This window comes from Sceloporus occidentalis, unplaced genomic scaffold (assembly GCF_023333645.1).
Source record: "Sceloporus occidentalis isolate IW3139 unplaced genomic scaffold, rSceOcc1.0.p SCAF_3, whole genome shotgun sequence".
NCBI classification, from domain to species: domain Eukaryota; kingdom Metazoa; phylum Chordata; class Lepidosauria; order Squamata; family Phrynosomatidae; genus Sceloporus; species Sceloporus occidentalis.
In genome coordinates, this window is record NW_028316983.1 from 79,339,987 (window position 1) to 79,365,861 (window position 25,875).

The 25,875-nt window shown below is 38.0% G+C and overlaps 1 protein-coding gene across 4 annotated transcripts in view; it reads left to right on the forward strand.

Moving 5' to 3' along the window:
• The window catches only part of OSBPL9 (oxysterol binding protein like 9), a 94,924-nt gene that overhangs the window by 64,475 nt on the left and 4,574 nt on the right, over positions 1 to 25,875 (forward strand). For 3 of the 4 annotated variants that reach the window (XM_089515126.1, XM_089515128.1, XM_089515125.1), the window contains 8 exons: positions 3,654 to 3,692; positions 14,303 to 14,396; positions 19,082 to 19,186; positions 20,003 to 20,162; positions 21,311 to 21,423; positions 21,637 to 21,755; positions 22,644 to 22,729; positions 22,888 to 23,062. In XM_089515126.1, coding sequence (XP_089371252.1) covers positions 3,654 to 3,692; positions 14,303 to 14,396; positions 19,082 to 19,186; positions 20,003 to 20,162; positions 21,311 to 21,423; positions 21,637 to 21,755; positions 22,644 to 22,729; positions 22,888 to 23,062 — 891 coding nt within the window. The remainder of the gene's footprint in view (positions 1 to 3,653; positions 3,693 to 14,302; positions 14,397 to 19,081; positions 19,187 to 20,002; positions 20,163 to 21,310; positions 21,424 to 21,636; positions 21,756 to 22,643; positions 22,730 to 22,887; positions 23,063 to 25,875) is intronic. The other variant, XM_089515127.1, reaches the window with a different exon arrangement.

The window sequence follows — 25,875 nt, forward strand, 5'->3', positions numbered from 1 at the left end:
ATTGGAATGTAGACAATAAATCCTAAGGTAATTTGATTACACACCCTTTTGAGGGTTCTAAATTATTTGGTGAACCAGTTCCCTCTCAGGAGAGATTTTTGGGCTGTTACTCTCTGCCTTTATTGGTCTGATAGAAAATCAAGGATTGAAGGGCCATTCTAAACCTTTGTAAATAGCTTTGTGGACAAATTGAAGTTCCATGTGGAAACCTTGTGATTAATTCTGGAAGGTGTACAAGAGGGGGACATATTGGTGTCTCTTGACCCCCAGGAGGCATACTTGCACATTCCAGTACTCCCAGTGGACAGAAAGTACCTCAGGTGTGCTTACCTGGACAATCACATCCAATATAGGGTCTTGTCGTTCAGTCTGTCAGCTTCTCTGCAGATGTTCACAAAGGTGTTGGTGGCTCACCTGAGATTGGGAGGGGTGCATGTGTACTCATGCATGGATGACCTCTTGGTCTATTCATCTTCTGTGCAGAAAGGCAGGGAGGATTTTCAGAACCATGGATTGTCTTGAGTTTCACAGATTTGTTATAATAACAAAAACAACCACCTGGAGCTGGTTCAATGTTTCCTATACTGTATTTGAGAAGCATTATAAATATGGATGTCCCTATACATGATTTTTCTCCAAGATGACAGCAGAGAGAAGCTACAGGCCCTGTGTTGAGTCAGTCCATATCATATCTGATGATGCTATTCAAATGATTGGGCTTCATGTTGGCTTGGTTAAACTAATTTCCTTGGGCAAGTTTCCCTCTGAGGTAACTTCAGTGGTTTCTTTGCCATACCAGGACGAGGTTGTTCAGAAACATCAGCTGAAATGAAGTCTTTCTCACACTGTGAGGTTTTCCTTGCATTGGTGGCTTTAAGAGGTGTTGAAGACAGGGATGCCCATTCAGGACATTATAAGAGTAAATGTCATGACAGCTGCCAGTTTGCAGGGTTGTGGGGCACACTGCAATTGGCAGTTTGTGCAGTGCATATGGCCATCTAGTAAGAGGATACACAATATCATCTGTCTGAAGCTATGGCCAGTTCATCTAGCGACCTTCATTTTGTGGTTGAAGTTCAGGGCAAGCACATGTTGATCCAGATGGACAACATGACCACCAAAGCCCACGTAAACAGGCAAGGTGAGGTGCAGTCATGGTCTCTGATGTGAGAGGTGGCACATGTTGGGGAGAGGCTCATCTTCAGTTTCCCAGAGGGGAGTATCTGGAGGATCAGCTGAATCATCAGACCGACTGATTGAGCAGAGAGAGTGAACCAGAGAATGTGGGCACAGAACTTTCTGCTATTTCAAAGGATAATACAGCTGCCCAGATTACAGAGCACCACAAGAGAGTGAGTGTCACAGGTGAGATGTGAGCAGGGTTCTTAAATTCTACTTAAAATTACAGTGGGCCCACCCCATTTTCTAGGTTTAGGGATGCAAAACCCCTATGAAAGAGGAAATATTGCAAATTTAAAAACAAACCCTTTTATAACCTGAGATTAACGCCTCTCTAGGAATATTTAGGTCTTCCAGCACAAAACTGTGGTCAACTTTCAGCAGAAGTTAACCGTAGAGTTGTGCTGGAGCCTGTAGAGATTTGTAGAGAGAACATACTAGTCAAAATGTGAATAATCAAATCCACAAAAGCAAAAGTGGCAAATGTGGATGGCCAGCTCTATAGAATTTCAAAAATTGGACTATCTTAGTGTCTCTTTTCAAGAGGAGACTAAAGGTCGATGGGTATCCTGTTCTACCTTGTTTTGTTGACTGAAGCTATGCATTAAATGGTCTTAAAGTGATTAACAGTTCTTTACCAGTTCCGGTAGGGATTCTGGTGCACTTCATTTATAGTGATGCCATTTCAACAGCCTTAAGAATTGCTGCTTTTGTCTGCCAGAGAAGGGCAGCCACTTGGGCTTTCCCATCTTTTGCCAGAAACTGTCAGATAGAAAATGTTTCTTCTGCAGATGTGTCATTTGGCAGGTGTGTTCTGCAACAGGTTGTTGGAAGTTGCTGGCCCAGATGGTGAGGTAACTGCTTATGTAGGTCCCAGCATGCCTCCCCACGCTGCAGGAAAATGGAACATTGGTATTCACCATGAAGGCTCCTTTTCTGCAGTTGTGTGTGTGAGTGTGAATCCTTCACCTGTTTGGTGGAAGTCTTGTTTGTTTTCAACCATTTGTGATATTTTGTTGTTGTTTTTCCGAGCTTTGTCATACCATCACTGGAAAGGTTAAACTGGCCCTCCCTCTTAGGGTGGTAAAGTTAATTGACAGGTTGAAGCCCTGCCTGTGAAACTGGAGAGAGGAGTTAGACCCAGCGTGAAGGATTCCATTCCTACACCTGCAGAAAAGGAACCTTCACAGTGAGTACTTTGTATTCTTGGTGGTTTACCAACCAAGTACTAACCAGACCTGAATCTGCTTAGCTTCCAAGATGGAATCTGATATCTTCAGGGTATTGAGACAGTAATAGTTTGTCTTCTCTTTAGTGGACTGTTTGTGGGAGGCATCATAAAATGGAAATGGCATGTCTGTTAACTGTCAGTGAATGAGGGTATTTACTGTTATTGTAATTATGCTTGTTTGGGACATCTGACTTGAGCATAACACAGATGAATATTTTAAATTAAATGAAACCATGAAATCATAACTACAGTTTCTGAAACAAAAAGCAGATATTACTCTATTACACCCTACACTTTCACTCTGTCTCACATTTTAAAGTGTATTTTGTAAATTATTGCTTAGTCTTCTGTAAAATGTGGCTACCATACTCTTAAAAGCATTCTGTACTTTTTATGAAATATTACTAAATTGACTTGTAATGGAATCCTCTGGAGGTTGGATGATTAAGGTATATTTGATCAAATTTTTGCTGCGCATGATAAGTCATTCATAGCTGTAGTCTTCAAATAAGTTTGCTTGAGTAGATTCACCCAGAATCTACACATATTTTAATGGTGGATAACCTAGGCGCAGGATGTTTCAAAAGATGGATTAGAAAGGCCTTTGGATACAGTTGCTTGTCGTAGAAATTTGAACTTCCTGGATGGTGACTGCTGCTTTCTTCCTTACAGAGATAATGCCTGTGCTAGGAAAAAGGATGTAGAAGTGTAATAAGAGTTTTTAAAAATTTTTTTACCATGAAATAAGATATTCTGTAACTGAAGCATGTACTCATTGCAAAAGAAACACTTTAACATAGTGATGTTTAAACTACTGTATAATAGTAAATAAATATTTTCAAGGTTATAAATAGTATTTTTAACAAATAAAGGGTGGGTCACAGAGTCTTATTGGAAGAGCTTAGTTATTGTTATCTATTCCTAATAGATATGCCTATCTATTCCTAATATTTAGCAGTAGACCTAAGTAGTAGATATATTATAGAATTTCTAGACTTTCATTGCTGTATCTATTTGCCAGAAAAGCTCTTTCTATATTTATTTATAATGTTTTATTAATACTACACTAGAAGTATGGACTGATTTTTGGCAGCGATGTACAAATTTTTTCCTCCTGAGGTTATGTCATTTCTCAGATATTGTAACAAACATTTCTTAAGAACAATGTGTCATTCTAATGTAAAGGCATAAATAACATTGATAACACATTGATATGTTAATATTTGTAACATTTTTCCTTAAGGACCAAAGTAATGAGGAGAAGCACGCAGATGGACTTATAGTAAGTTTAAATCTAATCTTTTATTTCCCTTTATTTCTGCAGAACATTAGAGCTACAGTCATGTGAATACAGGGACTTGAGCTTCTCCTCATTTTTGACGTTTCTTCCTTTCCTGGTCATGCCTTCTACTGTCTCTTTCAGTATGCTGTCACTTTCTTTGAGCTTCTGAAATTGATTTTACCACCACAATCAAGCATATTGAACTCCATTTTTTCTCCTCTTGTGTTAGTACTGTTTCTTATTAAAGAAGCAGGTTTAAAAGCCATCAATGTAAATGCAAGAAAATTTGTTTTGAGATACCATCAGATTCAGGGCACTGGCCAAGGGCCTTATTGCATTACCAACAAAGAGAGAGAGAGAGAGAGAGAGAAAGAAAGAAGCAGCGAGATAGAAGTGGCTTTCTGCTTATCTTTCTGCAAGCCCATGAAGCACTTCCTCTCTACTGTTGAGGGAAATTATCATAAAACTGTGCCTTTTGTGTCCTGTTGGGAAAATCTGTTTGGCAAAAACCATGCTTTTATGACTGTTCCCTCTGGAGGGAGAAGAGAAGTACTACAACGTCATGCAGGTGGGTAAGCAGAAAGCTGCTTCTTTCTCACTGCCTCTCGTCTTTCTTTTATAATATGATAAGGCCCCAAGTTATTGCACTGTTTTTCCCCAGGACACACTTTCTGATTGCCATCTGAATGTATTTTTCTGGCTTCCATCCAGTAGAAACCTATATTGGCATTTTAACTAAAACAGGAGACATTTTTTTTGTACTAACTTGCCTTCTAACTCAATCTAGACAGATTTTAATAAGTCATAGGGCTTTTTTCTTCAGCTATTTTTTGCTCACTTCAGTAACTTGGAAAAAGGATTTAAACCTTCTCAGCCATGTGAGAGAGTTTATCTGGACCTCATGATAGCCTTGTACAAATGAAATGTCTTAGGAAGAGTACAAATCTACTTTGATAAGTTCTCTTGTCAAAGTAGTTTCTTCAGCTAAGATCTTTTTAGAGTTGTAGGTATTTTTAATTATTGTGAAAGGAATGTTCACATCTTCAAGCAGAAATTCAGTGCAATTGTTGCTTTTCCCTAAGAAAGAAAAGAGTAGTGGATACATAGTATTAAATCCATTACCATAAATATTTTGAAATACTAAGGTCTCATTGCAATTTGGGAACAATGAAGATTCACAGTCATATTTGCTTTGGAGCATTGAATCTTCAGTGAAGAAATTTAACTGCTAGAATATACTGTGGCTAGCATAGTTAAGGGATATGAGCAGAACTGAGCTTCTTCCACCTCCCAAACACATCTGTCTACAATTCCAGATATGCTTTTTGAAAGAAGTGGGGATTGTTAGGGCCTTCAGATATTGCTGGACTTCAGTGCTAGCTAGAATAGCCAATGGTGAGGGACAGTGGGAGTTACAAATAAACAACACCCCACCCTTGCTCTGTGATGTTGATTTGCTTGGATTTGCCTTGTTGCAGAATGTGCATGTTCAAGTGGTGTTTAATTTATGCTTCTTGCAGATCAACAGGAGCCAGAATGTTTTTCTCATTATATACAGTGCATCTGTTAGCATGAAAGATTTAAAATTTAGAAGCCAGTATCATTTAGGGTTTTCCTTTATAATTTCTCACTGCTATTGCTGAAATGAGTCTTTATAGCAGTAGTGTTCTATAAACAGGCTTCCCATTTAATACATGTTTGGGCTTGTCTTTTACAGCTGAGGTCGCCTGTTGTTTGTACAGTAGTATGTACGCTTATAAGATTATGCAATTTAATTGTGAACACTAGTGGAAGTGAGCTTTCAGATGTTCTTGTGGTAAAAGAAACAATTCATACATACTTTAAAAATAATCCTGCTTTAGTGTTAATTACATGAGCAGCCATAAACCACCACAACTTCTTCCTTTATATATCAGATGAGGAAATGTGAACTGTCTGCCTTTGACTTGCAGCTTGCTATTGTGTCTGAAAGTGATAAACTGTAGTTTTCCAGATCAGTGTCTGCTTCTGCATATAGCATTAGGCCACGGTTTGCAATATGTTTTAAATGCCACCTATGTAGCAGCAATAGGAATATTTATGGTATTGTTGCTGCTACAGTAGCTTAGGGGATGTCCAATAAAGACATTAAAATGGTAATAAAGAAAAGCCTTTTGAAGAAACGTTTCATTTGATAGATTTATTTACGATAGCTTATATTGAACTGAGTGTGGAAACAAGCTGATAACCAGTGAGGATTAGTGTAATATGATCTAAACAGGCATCTTACAGTAAAAGCCTTCCTGCTTCAATCCAAAGCAGTTGAATTTTTATTTTAATAATTTTTTATTCACCAGATATTTTCATCACTGTGATACAACAAAATATTTTCAGTTTCATTATAGCAATAAAACTCCCCATAACATTCAGTCACTTTGTATCTTACAACATTCTCTCTTTTTATATTATGCTTAAACATATTTTTACAAATTTCTAACTACTTCCTTCATACCATCTATTGTTGATTATATTAATGTAAACACAACGACTGTTCATTATTTTCATATCTTATTACAGAAGATAACCTTTGCATATTCTACCTGTATAAACACCTGTTTTCATAGAATCATAAGAGTTGGAAGAGACCACAAGGGCCATCTAATCCAATCCCCTGTCATGCAGGAAATCTCAAGCTTCTGTTGAAAGACTTCCAAGGAGGGGGACTCCACTACACTCGAAGGGAGTGTGTTCCACTGTCAAACAGCCCTTACTGTCAGGAAGTTCCTCCTAATGTTGAGGTGGAATCTCTTTTCCTGCAGTTTGTATCCATTGTTCTGGGTCCTGTTCTCTGGAGCAGCAGAAAACAAGCTTGTTGCCTCCTCAATAAGACATCCCTTCAAATATTTAAACAGGGCTATCATATCATCTTTTAACCTTCTCTTCTCCAGGCTAAACATCCCCAGTTCCCTAAGGCGTTCTTCTTAGAGCATGGTTTCCAGACTCTTTACCATTTTAGTCGCCCTCCTTTGGACATGCTCCAGTTTCTCAACTTCTTTTTAAATTGTGGTGCCCAGAACTGGACACAATATTTCATGTAAGAGTGTTTAGTTCAGGATTCATCAAGGGTACTTGATGAGTTTCAGTGTTTTCAAAACAGGCATAGCTTGTAATAATTGCATAGTTCAATTATTAGAATAATTTCACTCATCATGTAGCTATCACTGTCAGTATTTTTTCTATTTTTAATTTCCCTTGGAGCTCACTGACTACAGTCCCATGCCCAACCATGTCTGGTATTTATATGAGTGTGTAACTAATAACACTTTTTTGCCTCCAAAGAGGTGGGCTATAGTTCACGGAAGTTCATGCTATGGTGAATTTGTTAATCTTTAAGGTGCCATCGGACTCTGTTTTGATTATGCAACAGCTATCCTTTTGAAATTCATTGTGGGAACCTCATAAGCATCTAATTTATTTTACTATGAAATCTAGTTCCTGGTCATGTGTAACAAGGTATGACTGTTCTGCGTTGTTACATTGGACTGGGCTTCTTTTCTGTAAATGTATTCTATAGGTCCTATAGTCTACAGATTTAATCATTATTTATCAAGTAAATGAGATGAACAAAGAGGACACTTGGTATAGCTAGAAATATCTGAAGTTTTGGAATCTGAAACATTTTTATCAATTTCTCAGCGTGTTTTGTTTCATTTAGTTTAGACTTGGTGAAAACAGGTTATTCAAAATTTGAATAAATTTTATAAATGAGGACAAAATTCTCCGGATGATGCAGAGGAGGACTCCACCTTGCTTTCCGTTATATAACCTCATAGTGGTTCCAGAGAGTCAAGACCCCTTTTCTCCTTACTGAATTTGTTTACTCTGAGGTGATACAATCTAAAGGATTGTGGTTTGCTTCTCTGCACATGTAAGAATGATGATTCACAGCGAGTACCAACACCTCATTTCCTTTTCTATTATTCCAGAAATTTGGTCCCTACTGCTCCTGTTCCTCAGGCATACAATTCAGAAGTACTCTTGCAAGGTATAGCAGAGGTATGAAAAAACTGAGACTCTTGAGCCTTGCAATATTACTAAATAACAGTAACTTCATTGTTGTCTATGTGCATCACAGATGGGTCAGTACATTCCAAAACCTTCTGCACTACAGCTAAAAAATTTGGTGTCAGTATCTCTCCCTTGCCTTTTTGGGGTGCGCTCATATGCCATTTCCATTAGTTCTTCTTCAGTTGCCATAACAGTAGCATATGTAAAATAATCTCTTGGGTAAAGATTATCAAATATTCTTAGTAGTTTTACTTATTCTTCTGGTTTTTTATTTTATTTTAATTGTTTTAGTCTTGAGGAAAATAAAGAATTCTAAATGTTCCTAACTTTTCTTGGCATAGTTAGGCATAATTTTATTTTTGTTTTGTTTTTTCAGTGGACACTAGACATATAGACTCTAGGACCATCTTCAAATGCTGTATGCAGCGTGGATGTTAAATTCCCCTCGGTGCCAGTCATGATAGATACTTACCATGTCTTGGATAAGAGCACATTAATGATTACTCCCAGATTTGTCACAGTTTTACTTGTCAAAAATGGAAAAAGTCAGGGGAGCTGTTTGAAATTTCAACATGTTGAGAGAGGCTTATCTCTCAAAGGTGATATTTGATGTGTTACACAGGCAAACTCAACAAAGCACAAAGCAGTTTATGGCTCCAAGTCTTTTGTTGAGACTTTCAGTCTGTGTAGACATACATGATTGAAGCCTACATTACTAGTTAGGATGCTTGCTCTGAGATGGAAAATATACCTTTGATAGTACAGGTCAATTCACTGAGAAAATAAATAAAAATAAGACAGTGCTAATGTACCATACTTGAAAAAGTTAGGGATTACTAGCTGAAAGCTAACACCAATGTCTCATTCTTCGGCTGTTCGTATCATACTGTGGAACGCAAGAGACCAAATATGTGCTACAGACTGAACCGTGCTAATAATTGAGTAAGAATTTTTGCTACCTCGTCTGTTTGTGCAGTCACTCCAAGTACTTCACTAGGCAGAAATCAGTGTATTCCAAGCACAATTTTTTACTGTGCCCTAGTCAATAACTTGTACTGAAAGTTTTCCTGGGCTCTATGTTGGAAATAGTCTTAATTCTGTATTACAGTGTTTGGAGAACTATCTCGACCATTAACTGGGTCTTCTCAGTTGTGTAGGATGTTTACCTGATAGAATGTGATGATCTGTAATCTGATGGGATTTTCAGATTAGCCCCCTCATGTTTTGCAATCTCTTCAAGAAGAGATTTTGAAGCTGAGAGAGGACAAAATAGGTAGTTTGTATTCAGTTAATTTAGGATGATAATGTTTTGATTTGAGAAGTGTAAATAAATTAATTACTAAGAGATGGTTTTAAATGGTCAACCTGGTCATATCTTTCACTTGTTAAGGAAAATATGTTGGTTTGCTATTATAGTCAGCTCTCTTTATCCATGGACTTTTTATGGATACAAGCATTTATGACTTGAAAATATTTTTAAAATATACAAATTCTAAAAAGCAAATCTTGATTTTGCAATTTTACATAAGGGATACCACTTTACTATGCCATTGTATTTAATGGGACTTGAGCATCCACAGATTTTGGTATCCACAGGGGGTCCTGGAACCAAACCCCAGTTTATACCAAAAGGCTTTCGGTATAAATTTAAAATATGTATATTTCTGTTTACAGAGTTTTGTAGTAGCAGTATATTGTGTTTACGAATTTTATGATATAGATTATTAGTTAGTGATAGCACCTATGCAAAATCACTTTTGCACATTTGGACACGACTCTGTCTCTTGATGAATTTTGGGCTTTTCTTAAACATAGAGAAGTCAAAGCTTACTTGAGCTTGAGACATAATTTTCATTGTGACTCACTTAACATAGCCTCAAGCAATGATATTACTATCAAGCAACAAGGCTATTAACATCATGAACTTGACACTGCAAGTATTCACCAAAGATTTTCATTACACTTGGATCTGCTTTTTCTGTTTTAATAGCATTGGTTACAGGTGTCATGTCATTGCAAAGCAAAGAACTCTGGTTCTAGTTTTTTCATCATTACCACACTCACATCAGTTCTTGGAATATATGACTTGTGCTTCCATCATTGGTCCACTTGAGTCTTGGATGGATGACTCTACTGCATCTGACATAGGGGCTTCTATTTGAAACTGTTTGATTTCAGCTGTACATAAAATATAAATAATTGAATAAATAAAATAGCTTCAACGGATGTTGATGAAGACACTGCATGGGCCCTAAACATCAGTATACTGTAATTGCTAATGATTGCCATGGTGTGGCAAGGGTGATAGATGGAAAGAGTGCCGATGGCATTTAACAGTCTGATACTTAAATCTGAACTTGGTTGTGAATTTTATCAGCTGTCACTCTAGCTCTGTGGCATGAGTTATCAGTGTGAAATGTGCCAGATTTTTCTAATTGCAATACATGTAGCTGGTGATGACAATACTCCAGTGCAGTGGTTCCCAAACGTTGGTCCTATAGATGTTTTGGACTTCCGGCCCCAGAATTCCTGTCTGTTGGCCAAGCTGATTAGGGCTTCTAGGAGCCCAAAGTTTAAACTACCTGGAAGACCAAAGTTTGGGAACCATTGCTGTAATAGATGGTCTGAGCAAAAAAATTCCACAAGTGGATATTGAATAAAGTTGTTCAGGATCAGCTTTTCTTAATGTGAGGAAGACTGAATACCAATACATTTACATTGCATCAGGCAAGATAGTTTTATAAGAGCAGGGGAAGATAAGGAAGGCAATTGGTGGAAGATGTTCATTTCTTTGTATGGAGAGTTTAGATGTTGTACATGTTCCCTCCATTTCTGTTGTTGACAATGACTGAAAATTGATTTGGACAAATTAGCTGTATTTTATGGTGGCTTAGACAGTGCCGTTTTCCTCATCTGCTTTATTGATCATTGTTTCCCAAACTACCTCTGTGGTGTGATGTAATCTCACAAGACAATGCTTCTATCCTGCATCCAGACATTGAGCCATTCAAAATGACATAGAAAATCAGACTGTCATAGGTTCTTCCATGCAAAGACTACACTTTACAAAATAATCAAGAAAACTACCTTCATAGCTCAAGGCTGTTTTTGCAGGGCCCCGACGCCCTCTGGCTGGCCCTTTTCTGGTATTAAAAATGGTGATGAATTCCCTCTTATGGGAATCCAGCAGCAGATGTTTTACCTTTTAAATAGATAGCACTGTTTTTGCTGCAACATTTAATGTAAAAATACCAATTTTCTTAAGTTTATTTTCTAGCAGCCTGTGAGGGGCCCAGGTTAAACTGGCTCTTGGACTGGCTGAAGTTTCCCATTCATACTTTAAGTGTATAGTGATACATGTTCTTTCCTTTCTTTAATCCTGACTGAACAAAGATTGCTTTTCCTTCCCCTAAAGGTGTATTTAGTTAACCTATTTCTATCTAAAAATCCCTTTTTTTATTCTAATTGGTTTGCGGTTCTAAAGGTGAAAAGATTTATTTGAGAATGGCAGCATGAATATCCTATGGTAGTCTTGTTACAGCTTGCTTGGAATTTGTCTCTAGTGCTACCATCAAAATCTCTAGCTGTAGAAAATTCCAAAATACTCCCCTGCACAGGTATAGACCTATTGTAGGTAAAATTTGTCTCTGTAATTATTAGTTGTACACATACTCCTCTGACAAAGAAGCTTCTTTTTACAAAGCCTTTTTATGCTCTCCAGCCTCATCCCTCTGACTACCTAGAAGTTTTTTCAGCTGTATAAGCACTGGGGGGATAGTTAAAGAAGGCTGAATGAACACAGACTTCTGATGTTTTAGGGTTGCAGCAACCTGTCTGTGCAGTAATCTCGAGGTGAGAATGAATGGGATTCTGCTCTAGCTCATCCTACTGTAGCTGTGTGTACCTACCTGTAACAGGGAAGTAAACAGCAGTTACCTCCAGAACCCCTCATGGAGTGTAAATGAATAGGCAAACAGATAAAAGGTGAGAGTAGATAAGTCTGCCTTAAACCTACCTCCAATATATTTTTGAAGCTTATGTAGACATTCGGCCACCAAAACAGAAATAATAAGAAAAGTGAAGGCTGGTGAAAGTAAAAAGATTATAATTTATAGATGCATTTTGGAATAAATTTTGAAATGGCCTTTAGAAGTTTCAAATTCTTCTTGTTTACTTGTGCAAAGCTTACCTAACCTGGTTGTTTCATTTCATTGTGTGTATTGTTTTGAATAAAAAGTTTGCTGAAACATGTTAAATTACTCTTCTTTTTCCTTGGTGCAGGAACCTACCTACCCCCTTTCTTTCCATGTAATTTCTATCTTAGGTTCCAGATTTTCTGTTAAATAATGTCTAGGGACACATATAGTAACTTTCTAGTTGGCTGAGACACCAATTCTGTTAATTGGCATAATTGTGTGCTCTGAGAATCAAAATCTGGAATACATGGGTTTTAGTATGTATCTATTTATTGCAGTACTGAACAGTAAGGCATTATTCTCCAATTTGTGTATGGCTAAGAAAAAACCAGACAGATTGTAGAATAATTCATGCTGTCTTCTTAGAAGTTAGAGATACAAAATAAAGATAAGTTCTTAATATATTCTGCACATTGGATAGAAAGTAAAGTAAAGCAGAAGTCAATTATGTTCACCATTTTGGGTTAGTTCTTAGCTTCAAGCAGGTTATGAGAGTTTGGGCAGGCAGTACAGTTAAGCTGACACATTTGCATGCGGTTTTCTATATTTGGGCCTTTCCTAAAATATGGGGGGGGGGTGTTCAGGGGGTTTAGGAAAATGGGTTATGGAACGTGTATATAGTGTAGGCTGCAGTTTCCCCACTCCTGTTCTAAGCAATATCAGAATATTTCTGATTTATTTTGGGCACTATTTCTTTAGAGTAAAAACAAAAAACTCATTCTGATTAATTTTCTTCACTGACAGTGAACCATTATCGGTTTTGTCTTACCCAGATTATACATTATAATAATCTGAATTTATTTATCACATAGATTAGTGCTGTTTACTGTTCAGTGTCATGTCCAAATGAATATATTCTTACTGTCTTATTTGTAAGTGAAGTGAGGCTGAACAATCTTCAGTGTATTTACTGCCAGAGAACATACATTTAAATGTCCTTATCTCTCATGCTTTTCACCTCTGTTCTTTCATCAGTTAATTTTAAATGTTCTGCAAAAATCAAGTATTCTTGCTAATATTTTGTCCAGAAATAAACAAATTCCCTCTCTCTTCACATATCCATCTTATTTTTGTTGCTGTCCTATTATTGGCATGTCTGTGTCTAATCTTCTATTTTTCTAGGTTAATTCTTTTCTTGATATGTGATTTTGTACAATGGCTGTATTTAAATGTCTTATTTCGAATTGTGTCCATTTTGTTAAGTGCTTAGATTACGAAGTGCCTGTCTTGACTTTATCTTGATTTATTGCTCAGACAGCATGTTCTGCAAATAGCAGTGGTATGTTAATATTTGATTTTCAGAATCCATGAAATATTTCAGTAGTGTGGAACCTGGAATAATATATTTAAAACTATGCTCACAAGAATCTAAGTAATTTTTTTTTAAAAAGCTCATTCTTATGGGGACAAATCTAGCAGTTCACTGCATGTGATAGGTGTGTTCATGCTGTTGTACGTAACATACATGACACGTGGTAATCCATAGGCATAATATGGCCAATTCCAAAAGTTTTTCAATCCTTTTGAGACCATAGGAACCAGTCATTGTGTGTGGTAGATGAATCATATGTACATCTTCCATCTCTATAATTTATAAAAAGTTGCAAATTTCATCAATGTTTTAAATTAATGCAAAGTAGTATTAACTTTTTTTCTTTAGAGCAGCAAAAGATAGATGACCCAGCAGCAAAATGTAGCTCTTAATCAGGTATACATCCTGATTTAAAGAAGATTTGGTCCTGGATAAGGATTTAGAAATTATGATGTGTGGAGAGGTTTTAAGGAGTCTGATAAGATTCCTTTGCTTGATTAATAAGTTCTTTCAGTAAAAGATATCACTGTATCTCAAAAGAGAATAAATTAATATAAAACAAAATCCAACAAAAGTTGCACTCATCCAATCTGCAAACAATCAAATGACCAGTTTAAAATACTTTATATGTCTGTCAGGGTACATTAACACATTATTTTCCTCAAGGCTCTTGGTAAATTCTTTAATTAATTATAAAATGATATTTCAGAAACTATTAGGTATCACTTTTTTATATATAAAAAAAGAGTCTAAAACAACCTCTCATTTGTTTTCTTGTAGTGTTCCTAACATATCAGTGGGATTAAAAATTAGGAATCTAGGGCTTTAGAGATGGGCATTTATGCATACATTAAATAAAATGAAAACATTAAATTCAGTTTTAATATGTGTATAACTGCTATTCCGTCTGGATGACTAATGCTTGGAAAACATACTGTTTACTTCTGTCAATTTATATTTCTATCAGGATTTAGGCATTTTTTAAAGAAATTTTCTGTATAAAGCACAATTCCTAAATTGGGTTTCATTTGTTTTTGTTTTTGTCTTTGTCACAGAGCACTATTAATCCGGTTGATGCAATATATCAACCTAGTCTATTGGAATCTTCAGTGATCAGCACAATGCCTACTCAAACTGTCTTACCTCCAGGTATAGTGTATGGAAATACTGGTATAGAAATATTCTGAATTTATAGATTATTAATATTCAGTACTAATAATAGAATTTTCTACTTATCCATTGTTTGACTTGCTAAAAATATAACATTCCTCCGATCACATACTTAGAAGATTCATTCTTCTTTGTGGTTTCTATGACTCACATATATAGGTGTCTCTGTCCCAGTATAGTCCATCTTTGCAAACTTCTAAAGCCAGATCATTTTGGCTGAGAGCACATGATCAGTATGGGGCCCGATCAAACCATCTCGGTTCTCTTTCATCCGCTATCACAACAGCATAATAGCAAACGTCTTGCATTATCTAATCTTATTTGACTTGTTTTTCTTGATTTTTCTCAGATTTATGGCATCTATAGTCTACTGTAAGAGATATTGCTGTGGAATGATGATTCCTCTAGAAAAACAGCCATTGTATGTGCCTATTTTACTTGAGGAAGGCCCATGTTGTGGATACGTCTTCCGATTGTAGAGTCTTTTCCCACTAGGACCATTAGAATAGGGCATCGCGTCTGAAAGCCCTTCTCTGTGAGTCTGCTATTAACATGGCTGATTTCACTGAAACAGGCCTCTTTTCACAACCTCTGTGGGCATTGCTTCACATGCTCAGTTACTTCAACTTCACCATTTGCTGTACTGATGGATCACACTAGTACCAATAAAACTTCCCTCACTCGTCAGGGAAGTTTAGTGCAGTCAACTTCAGATTCAGCCAGGCTGTCATCACTGTGTGAATCCATACTTAAGGGTCTGTACTTCTCCCCCAAAAAAGAAGAAGCCTTCTGATGATTATTTGGTTTGTAAGAAGAAATCCAAGTCTGCTGATGTTTTTTCCAAAAAGCCTATTATCCTATCAGAAGAAAGCCAAGCCTGTCCATGTATATTTTGCTTATCTAAAAAAGTTGAATGCATTAATGGCGCCTAATAGTGTAGATCTGATGTACAGTCTGTTCCTGTTCTTCCAGTTATTGTTGGTAATGTTTTCTGCAGTTCTCCCTCTTATTGCACCATGGAGATTGGTTTGCGATTATTGATCTCCAGGATGCATATTTTCATATTTGGATTCACTCTGCTCATTGTTGCTTCCTCTGCTTTGCTTTTTAAAACCATTGCTTCCATTTTCATGTCCTGCCTTTCAACCTTTCAATAGTGTCACATGTTTTTACCAAGTGCACAATGGCAGTGGAGGCCTTCCTCTGTCTTAAGGGAGTCTCCATCTTTCCCCTACATAGATGACTGGCTCCTGAACTGTAGTTCCCAAATCAAGTTCTATCATAGGCTCTATTACCATGTCTCTGCTCCATAATCTTGGCCTCCTTATGAACTCTGGGAAATCACAGTTGTATCTGAGCCAACAAATCCAGTACATCAGTAACATTCTGGACTCAGTTGGGAAGAGCCTACCTGCCTCTTGTCAGAGTGCACCAGATTCTGGAAGCTGCTGTCTGCATGGATTGCCCTCAGACGCTGCAGGTAAATGATGTGCAGGTCCTTCTGGGGTTTACCATGGCAACAACCCACTTCTCTGGGCTTTGAATGTGGCCTCTCCAGTCTTGGTTTCTCTCCATTTTTGTCCTGGAATTGGACGATCCTCTGATGAGTCTCTGGCCCCATAACCTCAGTTTGTTAGTCTCTACGCTGAAGGGCATTGCTGTCAAACCTGCTTGTGGCCATTCCGTTCTCCTTTTCAAAACCTATGAGAATAATGACAACATATGTGTATACCCATGGTTGGGGAGCTCACATGGGAACTCTAGTCATCAGAAGTGCTTGGTCTCCTCATAAGAAGAGGAACCATATCAACTTTCTCAAGCTATGTGCTATGGTTAAGGCTTTCAGAGCCTTAGAAACCCTCCTTGTCAAAGGTTCTGTTCAGGTCATGATAGACAACATGAACATTTACATGAACAAGCAAGGAGACACCCACTCCTGGATTCTTCCCTATCTTACCATTAATTTCTGGGATTAGTGCATTGTGAACGACATCAGTCCTATTTCAGCTTTCTTTCTAAGGAAGGACAGTGTTCTGGCCAACACTGTCAGAAGATTGCAAGCCCAGTCTCATGAGTCGAAGCTGATTCCCCAAGTACTCCTCGAGGTATTTAGGCATTGTTGCCATGGAGAGGTGAACTTGTTTGCCAGTGCAGACAGACATTAGTGTTCTTGCTATTGCACCCAGCAGCCTCCTTTTTGGGTGCATTAAGAGATGTGTTTCTTTTTAATTGTAACAGTCTTCTCTTTTTCTCCGTTTTCACTCATCACCAGGGTCCTGGTGAAGATCAGGTATGATGACATGGACTGCATTCTACCATGGTGGCTTCAACAGTTGTAGTTCACCATGTTTCTGCATCTGTTTTCTTGTTGCTTTTGCAGACTCTCATTCTATCACAATCACACCCAAGCTGACGGTCAGATACAGCACCCAGATTTTCACATGCTTCATCTCACAGCTCAGAGAATATTCCCCTCGGAGGCATTAGCCATCCTTTTCTCTGCACATAAACAATCAACCAGGAAGTCATACGGCTATAAGTAGAGATGCTTCCTCACTTTTCTCAATGATATTCATGTGGACTGACATTGAATGTCCATTAACCATATTCTTTAGTTCCTGTCTTCCTTTGCATTGCAGGGCCTCTTCATTTCTTTAACAAGAGTTTACATGACTATAGTTTTTTGTGGGTTTTTCGGGCTACGTGGCCATGTTCAAGAAGAGTTTCTTCCTGACGTTTCGCCAGTGAGTTAACATGACTGTTCTCTCAGGCCTTCAGCTGACCTTGAAACGTCTCTTCTTGGTTTGTGCACTTCGGTTAAGCTTTTCTTCACAGCTTTCATTAACGCTTTTCTTTCACAAAATCCCATCACTCATGCCTGGGACTTATGGCTTGTTGTTTTCCAGCTAATGAGATGTCCTTTTGAACGCTTTGCCTTGTGTGACGAAGCTCTCACATGGAATAGTGTGTTCCTTATGGCCATCAGCTCTGCCAGGAGGGCAAGTGAGCTGGATGCTTTGCTAATCCTGCTGTTCCTCCAATTTCACAAGGAGAAGATTGTCCTGTTTCCAGATGTCACCTTTCTTCTGAAAGTGGTTTCCTCCTTTCACTTGTCTCAGTAGCTCTCACTTCTGACATTCTTCCTGACCCCATCCAGAGATGACTAACAGTCTTTCCATACAAACAAAAATCCATCAGTGATATCTTTATTGGCTATACTTGTTGCAAGTTTTTGAAGCTCCATGGGCTTCTTCATCAGGCAAGATGTTACAAACCAAACAGGAAGGGGGGGAACAATTGGAGATTATGGAGATTTCCCTCGGTTTTGGTTTGTAACATCTTGCCTGATGAAGAAGCCCATGGAGCTTCAAAAGCTTGCAACAAGTACATATTGTGCATTTATCACTGATGAATTTTTGTTTGTATTTGTCAAATGGCCAACACAGCTAACCCTACATGTTTTAAGTCTTATGACACATTATAAGTCAGACGTGTCCTCCCACTTTCTATATTGATAGGACAAAACATTTCAGAAAATTCTCTAGACTTTTTGTCTATAATGGAATGCATAGGCAAAGTTGTCAAGCTTCCTTGCAGAGCATTTCCAAATGGGTGGCTCATCAGCTTACCACACTGACATAAAGCCAGAGCCCCCTTCTATTTGTTTTCATTTCATAAGGGCTATCTCCACTTTATCTTTGTTCCTGGCTGGTGTGTCCTTTAAAACTATCTGCCAAGCAGCTACTTAGGCTCACCCACTTAATTTTAGAAAGCATTATAGACTTGATGTTCAGGTCAGAAATTCTACTTCCTTTGGCTTGTTTGTGATTCAGTCATGGGGACCATAGTCTCAGTCTCCCTCTATAGGTGTGCATAGCTTGCTAATTTCCCATATGTGTTGAGTCATTGATCATGAAGCTGGTTGCTTCTGTAACTGTGGTTCTGTGAGTGGCCATCTGTGAACTCTCATAACTCAACCACCTCCTCTCTATTGGTATGCTGAACTTCCTTGGTTGATGGCTGTTCTGGTGGACATAGAACTAAGGAGGTTTGAGTGGGAATCACACTGAGCATGTGCAGCGTGAGAGACTCCCAAAGTGATCCAGCTCTAGAAGTTTCCAAAGACAGTTTGTGCAAGTGCAAAAATTCCCATATGTGTGAGTTTACATGTGACCACTCAAAGAATCAGTTGTAGGTAAGCAACCTGCTAATCTAAAGCTTTCGGATGTGTGGAACCAGCTTTTTTTTTAAACGTGCAGGGGACCAGTACATGTACCATATTTGTGTCCATTGTCTACAGTTGTTGTTCTTTTCCTGGAAATTTGCCACAGACTGACTGACAGTGGCTCAAGGACTGGCACTGGTGCATGGACTGCCACTTTGAGTAGCACTGATGAAGAGTACATGTATTCAAGCAATGTAGTTACAAAAACAGCCAGTCTTGTGCTGTGCTTCTATGTACTGAAGTGTATATTGGATTTTTTCCTCTTGTTTTCAAATGGATTAAATGCTTTACAAGATGTGCTTGGTTTCTAGTTAGATCTGGAAAACTTTCTTAAATTCTTTCTGTTTGTATTCCTGATCATGAGTGTGATGAAGGTGATGTCATGCAAAACCTGGACACTTGCCTCTTCTATTTCATTGGTTACTTTAATGTCTTTTAGAATCAGCTCAGCTTTGCAAATCAGAACAGCGACCTTCATCCTTGGCTGTTGGACCTGCTATAACATTACTTGGAAATCACCAAACTCCAACACCAAATAGTACAGGTATAGCATGATTGTCTTGTTTTAAAATCTGAAAATGAATTTGATAGGTTTGATGTTCATGAAGATTTTAGTAACATAAATGGTACTAAGTATTTTACTTAAACAGTCTTGCTGGTGAAATGCATGATGAGGAACTTTGATTGATCCATCATGGGCTGCATTGCTAAACAAAAGTGTTGGGGTGTTTGTTTTTTTCCAAAATCAGAAGTGACTTGTTCAGAAATGAATTTTGTTTATTCAAAATGAGGATGGAGCTCTTGTTTTATTTTTAAAATGCCCCACACTTTGCCTTAGAACAGAATTAGCACTCATAGAGGCTTCCTGTAGTGTGATTGTCCTTGTCTTTGAGTGCCCACAGTGTAATTGGGTCTGGATGTGTGGGTGTGTCCAGGGATCACAAAAATAAGCAGGGCTGCTTCTGGCCTATCCTGCTACTGATATTGGAGAGAACAGAATTAATGCAGTATATTTATCTACCCATCATCCTCTTTTCTCCAAGGAGCTTCCAGTTCCATATAAATGTGAAAGATTCCCCACCGACACCAATGAAGATTGGGAGAGGGGGCTTCCTTTGTAGCATGTTAATTGGCTCACTTGTTTATGATACTTGAAGTGGATTGATTTGGTGATTGTGGGCAGATTTGCATTTAAGTGCCTGTTATGTGTTTCTTCCATCACTCTGATTCTTATATTTTTGAAGTTGCTAATAATCTTGAATTTGATGAACTAACATGCACTGAGGCACACCAGAAACGGCTTGTATAAAGAATAAATTCTTTGTAACTTAATGTAAATTATTCATAATAATAATTACAGGAAGTGGACAATCGGCACCCAGCAGCAGCTTAACTTCTCCGAGCCATGTCAATCTTTCTCCAAATACTGTTCCAGACTTCTCCTATTCCAGCAGCGAAGATGAATTTTATGATGCCGATGAATTCTATCAGAGTAGTTCATCCCCAAAGAGATGTTTGGAGTAAGTGATAGAAAGCCTACAAAGATTAGAGTTGAGGGAAGATGTGTTATGTGTGGATCTGAATCCAGATGTTCCAATCATTTAAGGCAGAAGTGCTTAAGGCAGCACTTTCATGAAGCTATCCCAGCTTTCCAAAATATAATTTTATGATTTCTTTTGTACCAAGAGTATTACTTTCACAGCATCCATATTGTGAAGTAACTATAGCAATTAACTCCTCAGAGATGTTGCATTTGGAAATTCTCCAATAACTCCTATAGATGCTACTGGGGACTAACTTTTATCCATTAAATTCTGTGAGTTTATATAGCAGAGAGAGCAAGCTAGGCAGTCCCCAGTTTTTTTAAAAAAACTTCAGCTATAAATGCTGTAGTTCCATACAGCTGCATATCCTCCTAGAATAAGATTTATATGTAGTCAAAAGCTTGACTACCATAAAGTGATATTGTAAACATTTCTGAAAGGAACTTTGGGTTCGTTCCAAAAGTTAAGTAAGTGGAGTGCTGTTTATACAGTGGAGCTTTTTTCCCCTATTCACTGCAGCCCCCTGGAGTTTCTCCAGAAGTCTACCAGGCCCCAGGAAAGACTCACTGAATCAATGGAACTTAATGTTGACTTGGTGGGTCTGCAATGGTTAGGACTAATGGATGGATTTGGGCCTGTGCAAGGAGAGAACTAACAAATCAGATAGCCTGCAGAAAGTGCTTCTTGCTTGTATGAAGCTTCTTCCATCTGACTATTGGCAGTTCCCTCCTTGTGTTGCCATCTGCCTCTTCCACATATCATATCAAGACTTTACTGTGGTTTCCCGACCCCCTCCCATGAAGCTTTTAAGAGACTCAAATGGCTGCAGGATATAGAAAGATGTGGGAAAGCCCCACTTTGTCAGCATCTTTTCTGCTGATAGATAGATAGATAGATAGATAGATAGATAGATAGATAGAGTTCATTTTCTATATGAAAGTTTATAGAATATAAGTTTGCTTTGGTCTTTGTTTCATTTCTTTAAAGGGCTAATTATTTTGGCTGTCTGTTTTGAATGTGTGTATGCATTTTCTCAGTTAAACTTTTGTGAGAGTTGTTTAGAGTGTTGTGTTTAGAATTGTCAAAAATGTATTCAACTATAAGAGCTTTGTTTCCTTCCATAGTCCTTCAGGGACCGGGGCAATCCTAACACGTAGCAGCACAGGAAGTAGTATGAAACGACCAGACACAGCAGAATCTCTCAATTCTTCCATGTCTAATGGAACAAATGATGCTGGTAAGAGAAGTTCATAAATTTTACATGGGCAAAATAATTTCAGTAGAATTTATGGTATGTTGATTAAAATATAGATACAGTAAAAATGCAGAAAAGAAGGCATATGCTCCCTTTATAACAGGCATGGTTTGCAATACTTGGAATATTTTTATTTTACCTTTTTATGAGCTATTTTTGTAGTAGACAAGTAATTTAAAATATTCATTTTTACAGATCTGTTTGATCCTATTGATGATAGAGATGATGATGCTGAAGGAGAGTCAGTGGAAGAACACAAAAGTGTTATCATGCATCTCTTATCACAAGTTAGGTTAGGAATGGATCTAACAAAGGTAAGATTGAAAAGCAGCTTCATGAAAAAATGTTAAATCAGTGTTAGTGGCTTTAGTTAGTTCAGAGGTGAAAGGCAAGTCTTTCTTAATGGACAGTTCTTAGTCCCTGAAAAAGGTTATCAGCCAACCCCTTGTTACCAAACAGTCCCACATCCACAGTGATGGGGCTCGAACTATGGGTTGAGTAACCAACACTAGCCTTTCTCACTCAACCTAAGGCAGACATTATCTTCTTTCATTGTGTTAAGAAGCTGACAACTTGGCCACTTCACCAAGGCTTTAATCTAATAGGTAATGACTCCCTCCCCATCCTAATGTGAAGAAGCAGCAAAATAGGTCAAAGTATAGACCCAAATCCACTTGCTAGCTGCAGCTAGAATAAACCTGTTGAATCAGTGGAAAGTTGATAAATCAGCAGTTGCGTTAGTTCTGTGATCAGTGGGGAATGCTCTGTTTGGGACTAGCAGTTTAATTTAGGCCATGTGTGTGAGTAGTATGATATAATTCTTATAATTCAGCTTCAGGAATATTAATAAGTATCAGGGTGGAATTTTAATAAGAAATATAGGTTTCTTCTGCTGAAGATGCTGAATGTAGGTTTGTAGCATTATTTTGATTGTCCAGTTTTTATGCACAAGAAGAAGAAGAAGAAGAACCCTCTGGTAATGGAAAGTTTTTAGGATATGTGTACATAGAAAGTTGCTGTACCCATGTAAAGCAGATGCACTACATTTTAGTACCCCTCCCTCTGAAATGTCAAATCTTGCTAAGGCAATTTCACTGCTTTAAGATTTCTTCATTCCAAAATCTGAAAACAAAACAAAACAAAATAAAAAATACCCCACACCAAACAACAACAACTAACGTTCTGCGTTTTTCTTCTCTCAGGTGGTCCTTCCAACTTTTATTTTGGAAAGAAGATCACTCTTAGAAATGTATGCTGACTTCTTCGCACACCCAGACTTATTTGTGAGGTATTCAGGATTTTCATTATACACAGACTTTTTGTTTGTGATTGCAAACATGATACTTTATTACATATTATAGAAAAGCATGTCTGTGTAGTTTCTACTTCAGTAGATGGTTTGGTTTCAGAATAAGAATGCTTATTAATTACCTGTGTTTTCTCTAGTATTAGTGACCAAAAAGATCCAAAGGACCGAATGGTTCAAGTGGTAAAGTGGTACCTCTCAGCTTTCCATGCAGGAAGGAAGGGGTCTGTTGCTAAAAAGCCTTACAATCCCATATTGGGAGAGATCTTCCGATGTCACTGGGTGTTGCCAGACATTGATCAAGAAGATAACACGGTTAGTAAAATCACTAAGTCAATTCACATTATCTGTAAATCATTTTGTTAATAGGTCATATGCTCCTTCAGATTCCCTTTACTGTGAAGGACAAAAGATAAAGATCAAGCTGAAAGAGTCTGTAAGAGTCATTTAGTCCAATTCCCAGCCTTGCAAGAATACACAATTAAAACACTCCTGAAACATGGCCATCCAACCACTGTTTCAAGACTACCAAAGAAAGAGTCCACCATCCTGTGAGGCAGTCTGTTACTGTCAAACAGTTCCTACACTCAAGATGTTCCTCCTAATGTATACATGATATTTCTTTTTTTGTAATTTCAACCCATTGATCTGTGTTCTAGTCTGTAGAGCAGTAGAAAACAAGGTTTTACATGACAGCTATTTATCAAAGATTCTAAAGCAGATGATTAAACAGAGTCTCTGAACATTTAAAAGGGAATGCCATAATCACAAAAAGTCAACATCGGTTTCTGAAAAACAAGTTATGCCAGGCTAATCTGATCTCTCTCTCTCTCTCTCTCTCTCTCTCTCTCTCTCTCTCTCTCAAAGTTGATAAAATTACTATCTTGGTAGATTAAGGGAATGCTGTGGATATTGCATATCTTGATTTCAGTAAGGCCTTCACAAGGTCCCCCCTGACATTCTTGCTAACTAGCTGGTAAAATGTAGGTTAGACAGTGCAACTGTTAAATGGATTTGTAATTGGTTGACCAGCCGAATCCAAAGGGTGCTCAGCAATGGCTCCTGCTCATCCTGGGGAGAAGTGACCAGTGGCATGCCACAGGGTTCTGTCCTGGGCCTAGTGCTATTCAACATCTTTATCAATGATTTAGATGAAAGAATTGGGTGGGGGGGTGCTTATTTGCAGATGATACCAAATTAGGAGTAGCTAATACCCCAGAGGACAGGACCAGAATTCAAAATGACCTTAATAGATTTTGACCTTTTGACCTTGGGCCAAAGCTAACAAAATGAATTTCAAGACAGAGAAATGTAATGTACTGCACTTAGGACAAAAAATGAAATTCATAGATCTAGGATGGGAGACACTTGGCTTAATAAGACTATGCGTGAAAGGGATCTCAGAGTCCTAGTAGACCACAAGTTGAACATGAGTCAACAGTGTGATGCGGCAGCTAAAAGGGCCAATGTGATTCTAGGTTGTATCAATAGAAGTATAGTCTCTAGATAAAGGGAAGTGATAGTGCCACTCTGTTCTGCTTTGGTCAGGCCTCACCTGGAGTACTGTATTCAGTTCTGGGCACCACAATTAAAAAACAGTTCAAAAAGGGTGTTGACAAGCTGGAGTGTGTCCAGAGGATGGCAACCAAAATTATGAAGGGTTTGGAAACCATGCCTTATGAAGAGAGACTTAGGGAGCTGGGCATGTTTAGCCTGGAGAAGAGATGATTAAGAAGTGACATGATAGTCCTGTTTAAACATTTGAAGGGATGTCATATTGAGGATGGAGCAAGGTTGTTTTCTGCTGTTCCGGACAATAGGACATGGAACAATGGATGCAAACTACAGGAAAAGAGATTCCATCTAAACATTAGGAGGAACATTCTGATGGTAAGAGCTGTTTGACAGTGGAACACACTCCCTCAGAGAGTGATGGAGTCTCCTTCTTTGGAGGTCTTTAAACAGAGGCTGGATGGCCATCCGTTGGGGGTACTTTGATTGTGAGTTCCTGCATGGCAGGGGGTTGGACTGGGGGGGCCCTTATGGCCTTCTCACTCTATGATTCTATGAAATCACCTCTCAATTTTCTCTGAGTTAAACATACCCAACTCCCTTGCTTTCCAGAGTTTTTAGCATCTTGTTTGCTCTCCTGGCACCATGTTCCAGCTTGTCAATATCCTTCTTGATCTACAAGTTCAAGACTTTTTGTCTTGTCTGCTACTGTAATAGTATCACAAAATGATGGTATCATGCTGTTCTGCTTTTGTTAGACCTCACCTGGTCAAAAGAAGATTGAAAGGTGATAAGATAGCCATCTTTAAGTATCTGAAGGACTGTCATGTAGAAGATGAATAGGTTTGCTGCTGCTCCAGAGGGTAGGACCTTAATTCATGGATTCATATTACAAGGAGATTCTAGCTAAACATTATGAATAACTTCCACATGGTAAGAGCTATTAAACTGTGGAACAGAATACCTCAGAACATGGTGCGTTCTCCTTCAGTGGATATTTTTAAGCAAACATTAATGGCCACCTCTTGTGCATACTTCAGCAGTGGATTCCTGTTTGACTAGAAAGCCTTTGGAGTTACTTCCTGTTCTGTGATTCTTGGATGAAAACAATGAAAGTTACAAACATGAAAAGGAAATAGAGAGGACCTTAGAATTTGTAGTCAAAATAAATGATAGATTGCTATCACTTTACAGTCAAGAAGCACTACCACTTGAATTAAACTTTTCCCCCCCTTGGGACCCTTCATCCCACATTATCTGAAAACTTTATAAGCATTTCTCTGCAACCATAAAAAACACATTTTCAGGAGCCATACTGTGTTCAGATTTCCTATATTTACTTTAGTGTTTGGCATAAAATATCCCAGCATAGAACACTGGACTGTAATTTAATAGGTTTCATATTGTACTGTATTCCTACATGAAGTGTAGTTTTACTACACTCAAACCCTGATTGATTCTTAATGGCTGAAGCAGGCATTCGACACCATGAGCAGACTATGAAAATTAGTTTAAGCAGTGGATCTTATTAAAATTGGACAGTGTACCTGTGTGAAATTTATCTTTAGTTCTCATCCAGAAAGCTTTAGGTAGAAGTATATAAAGTAAAGCCATCA